General features: G+C 42.3%; 1 protein-coding gene across 1 annotated transcript; it reads right to left on the reverse strand.

Moving 5' to 3' along the window:
- Window positions 1–2002: 2002 nt before the first annotated feature.
- Window positions 2003–3271, reverse strand: LOC129956780 (uncharacterized). Its single transcript, XM_056068723.1, has one exon. The coding sequence runs from the start codon at window positions 3269–3271 to the stop codon at window positions 2003–2005; it is 1269 nt and encodes a 422-aa protein (XP_055924698.1).
- Window positions 3272–5090: the final 1819 nt, after the last annotated feature.

Raw genomic sequence — 5090 nt, forward strand, 5'->3', positions numbered from 1 at the left:
ACGTATAAATTTCCTTGGACAGTCGGTGGTAATTGATTTAAAATGTCGCTAAAATGCATGATAAAAAGTGTGACACTGAGAACGCTTCCTTGTGGAACGCCCTCAGCTTGGATAAAAGGATCAGAATAAAATTTCCCCATGCGTACCCGAAAAGTACGAGATGATAAAAAAATTTTTATAAAAATTGGAAGGTTTCCTTTAAAACCCAAGTTAAAAAGTTTTCTAAGAATTCCAAAACGCCACGTACGATCATACGCCTTCTCTACATCAAAAAAAATGGAGACAAGATGGTTTCGTCTCACAAAAGCGTTGCGAATATGGGTCTCAAGTTGGACTATATTATCAATAGTGGATCGACCTTTGCGGAATCCACTTTGCATTAATGGAATGCAAGCTCGCTTCTCTAATTCGAAGACTAGTCGGGCATTGACCATACGTTCAAGCGTCTTACAAAGGACACTAGTTAGCGCAATCGGTCTATAATGCAGAGGGTTAGCAGAATCTTTGCCCGGTTTCAGAATGGGAATCACGAGAGCTTCTTGCCACTGATATGGGAAATTTTGCTCACTCCAGACTCTGTTAAACAGATACAGGAGATTTGAGAGCGATATCTCATCTAAGTGGCGAAGCATATTATAAGTGACTCCATCTGGTCCAGGGCTGGTATCATGAGCTTGGGATAGTGCTTTTCTCAATTCAAACATTTTGAACTCGCAATTATATGGATGTGTATATGCAGCTTGAAAATTCAAAGATAATTGTTCCGCGAGATTTTTTCTCGCTATAAATTCAGGACTATACTATTCAACAGCGGAAATCCGTGCAAATGTCTGTCCAAGAATATTGACAATATCTAATGGAGAGGAGTATGTATTATTCCTGGTTTTTAGTACAGGAAAAGAAAACTCCTGATAAATTCCATTAGCTGCCTTCACTTTTCTCCACAATTGCCGACTTGAGGTTCGAGATGTGATTGAAGAAATATATTTTACCCATGATTCCCTCTGGCTACAGCGACGAATGCGGCGTGCAAGGGCTTTAGCTCTTTTAAAAGCGATCAGGTTCTCTGTGGTTGGGTACCTTCTAAATTTGTTCCATAGTCTCTTTATGTTCTTGTAACTATCGCGACAGGCATCATTCCACCACGGTCTACGGAATTTTCTCGGACGTGGTGAACTTTTAGGAATGGCATAATTAGCGGCATTTATCAAACATTCAGTGACGTTTTGAACTGCTTCTATGATGTCTGGTACATTGACCATACTCTCGGTAATTTTTGCCAATTGAGAAAACTTATGCCAGTCTGCCCGCTGGAATACGAAACGCGGAGGACAATGAGTCGCTTCGCCTCTATCAGCATGGGAGACAATGATCGGAAAATGATCGCTATTATATAAATTATCACTAACAGTAAAGGTCAATAATGGCAGAAGTTCAGGTGAGCATATTGCCAGATCAATACTATGGAAGCTACGTGTGGGTTCATGGAAGTATGTTTTATCATCGTTATTAAGCAGACAGAGGCAGTTATTAGAAATAAACTGCTCAATCTGCCGCCCACGAGAGTTTGTACTATCCGAACCCCACAACGTGCTATGTGCGTTTAAGTCACCAAGTAAAATAAAAGGTGAAGGAAGCTGGTCCACTAGGTTGTCAAGATCCTGTTGTTGAATGGCATTATGGGGTGACAGGTAGATACTACAGACTGTAACCAGTGTTCGGGTGTGAACTTGCACAGCCACAGCCTGTAGAGGTGTATGCAAAGTAAGAGGTGTACTTGGGTAAAGATTTGATGTCAAGATGCAGACACCACCAGAACTGCGCACTCCAGTGTCTGTGTCTTTACGAACACAGTTGTAACCGCGTAACTTTAACTGAATATTAGATGTCATAAATGTTTCTTGAAAACAAAAACAAACAGGATGAAAGGTGTTGATAATGGTCTTTATATCAAGAAGTTTGGACCGCAAGCCGCGACAATTCCAAGAAAGGAAGGTACCCATTAAGAGAGATGCTTAAAAGAATTATTAGGAGCAACAACAGGAGTTGCAGAAACATCGCAACTCATTTCAAATTCATTTTCATCCTCTGAAGGATGCAGTTTCAGATCGGGAGTATTTAATATGCCACCAAATACGGATGTTAAATCCTTGTGGGCTTTTCCCCGAGCTGCAAGTCCTAATGCGACAGAATTTTTAGAAGATGATTTTTTCAATTTCGCAGATAGTTCTTTCTGCGTTTGACCACGGTTTGCAAGTTTTAGCTTCAGTGATTTTTGTAACTTATTTTTTGAAATAGGTTTAGTTGGTATGCCAGTGTCAGAAGTGCTGTTTACAGATTGTTCTGTATCAGAATCGGATGTCTTTTTAGTTATTTTTGAGCGATTGGTAGTTTTTGTACAATTTGGACACAAACAATTTACACAAAAGGATTTGTGCAGAGCAGATGCATAGCTCAGACCAGGAGTAGGCGTTTGTGGTGAAAGTTTTCGCCTAGCTTCAGGATACGAAATGTTTTCTTTGATTTTAAGAGTTATTATTTTCTTTTCAAGTTGCCAACGTTCGCATAATCTAGAGTATGACGCATGACTGCCGCCACAGTTCACGCACTTTTCGGGTGCAGAACATTGCTGGCTATCGTGGTCTTTAGCAGCACAACGGGCACAAGTTAGTGTCCCGCGGCAATTTGCTTTAGAGTGTCCATAACGCTGACAATTAAAACATCTTAAAGGATTGGGAATGTATGGTCTGACAGGCAATTTTATATAACCTGCATAGACAAATTCTGGTAATTTTGGCGATTTGAAAGTCAGAATATGATGTTTGGTTTCTAGAACATTACCATCTCGTCGGATAGTAATGCGTTGTACATGTGTGACACCTTGGGATTTCATTTCAGCTGTAATTAAATCTACAGGGAGATTAAATATTTCCCCACAAGTGATAACACCCTTCGATATATTTAATGAGTGATGGGGGCTGACACTGACAGGAACTGTTGACAAGGCTTTTAATTTTTGAATTTGGTGAGCTTGCTTACGAGAATTAACCTCTACCAGCAAGTCACCAGAGCGCATCTTGCGAATAGATGTTACATCACCGACTGTTGCTGCGATCGCTTTCTGCACCAAAAATGGCGACACGCTTTCAAATGTTTCGTTTTTTTCGGAAATACGTTTCAAGACAAAGTATTTATCAAAATGATTATCTAAGTTTGAAGATACAGGTACAAAATGACGCCCACTAAAGGGACCCTTCTTGGGAGGAGCCATACGATATTGGATACGATTCGGGCCCGACGGCACCGCCCACCACGGAGCCCAACAAGGGAAGGCAGCCACCGGCTCTGGCCATTCCCAGCCTCGGCGCTTACCTTGGTGCTAGCCGGAACCTATACGCTCGGAGTTACCCCCGGGGACAGTGACCACCCTTAACGCCAAGCCCAAGGAGTAACCCCTTTGCTTGATCCCTAGCAGACTAGCCGCTCAGGTGACTAGGTACCAGCCGATTGATGTACAGGGGACCACAGTACACCACCCGTCTGTCAAATGGGTTGCCACGCACGGCCAACACGTGGGACTTTGGCTGTCCATGAGAAGCAAGAAGCAAACAGAGCGGCGACAGCTTCTCATGGAGAGCTCCCTCGCTTGCCGTCGAGGGATGGAAGGATCAAGTAAATAGCAGAAGGCGTAGAGGAGAGTAAGCAAGAAGGGAGTAAAGATCCCTGGGAACCTCGGGATTGGGACACCCGTACTCACCTATAGTAGGTGAGCCCCTGAGGGGTCACAATTATATGGAAAGTTTCTTTTAGTATTAAAATGCAAATGCAACCGCTCCGCGCGATTCCTAATTTCCAGGAAATCAGGATTATAGGAATCTATTGCGGATACTTGTGCGAATGCTTGGCCGAGAATGTTGGCAACCTCTAATGGGTCAGAATGAACCACAGTTCCCGTTTTTAAAACAGGGAGGGATGACTCACTATAGATCCCATTAGCAGCCTTTACCTTTCTCCATAGGGTACGACTGGAAATATGTGATGTTATAGATGAAACAAATGATATCCATGAATTCCTCTGACTTTGACGACGAATGCGTCTAGCTAGTGCTTTGGCTCTTTTGAAAGCAATAAGATTTTCAGTTGTTGGGTACCTCCTAAATTTATTCCACAGTTTTTTCTGTTGTTTATAACTGTCACGACAGGCTCCGTTCCGCCACGGCCTTCGAAATTTTCGTAGACGTGGAAATGATTTTGGAATGGTGTTGTTAGCGGCATTCATTATGGTATTAACGACATTTTGTACTGCATCCGAGATGTTTGATGTATTGACCATATCCTGAGTGATATCTGCTAACTGTGAAAAACCTTTCCAGTCTGCCCGCTGGAATAGGAAACGCGGAGGACAGTAAGTCACACCGCCGCTATCAGTATGGGAGACAATAATAGGAAAGTGATCACTGTTACACAAATCTTTGCTAACTGCAAATGTCAGTAATGGCAAGAGTTCAGGTGAGCATATGGCCAAATCAAGAGTATGGAAGCTACGTGTGGGCTCGTGAAAGTATGTTTTCTCTTCGTTGTTCAGTAAACAGAGACAGTTATTGGCAATAAATTGCTCGATCTGTCTCCCACGAGAGTTTGTATTATTCGAACCCCACAAAGTACTATGTCCATTGAAGTCGCCGAGTATGATAAATGGCTTAGGAAGCTGGTCCACTAAGTTGTCAAGATCTTGTTGCCGTATGATATCATTAGGTGGCAAATAAATACAGCAGACTGTGATCAATTTTCTAGTGTGCACTTGCACAGCCACAGCCTGTAGTGAAGTGTGTAACGTTAGTGGTGTGCTTGGATGCAAATTCGAAGTAAAGATGCAGACGCCTCCCGAAACGTGATGCCCATTGTCTGCATCTTTCCTAACACAGTTAAAGCCACGCAATTTTATGGGAATGCTAGGTGTCAAGAAAGTTTCTTGAACACCGAAAACGACGGGATGAAATTTATTAAAAATGGACTTGATATCATGAAGTTTGGACCTTATGCCGCGACAATTCCATGAAAGGAAGGTACCCATTAAGAAAGTTTTTTGA

Source organism: Argiope bruennichi, chromosome 11, assembly GCF_947563725.1.
Source record: "Argiope bruennichi chromosome 11, qqArgBrue1.1, whole genome shotgun sequence".
Classification (NCBI taxonomy): domain Eukaryota; kingdom Metazoa; phylum Arthropoda; class Arachnida; order Araneae; family Araneidae; genus Argiope; species Argiope bruennichi.

Excerpts from the sequence above, each read along its gene's own strand:
- LOC129956780 (XM_056068723.1), bottom strand. The coding sequence starts at position 3,271 with ATGGCTCCTCCCAAGAAGGGTCCCTTTAGTGGGCGTCATTTTGTACCT.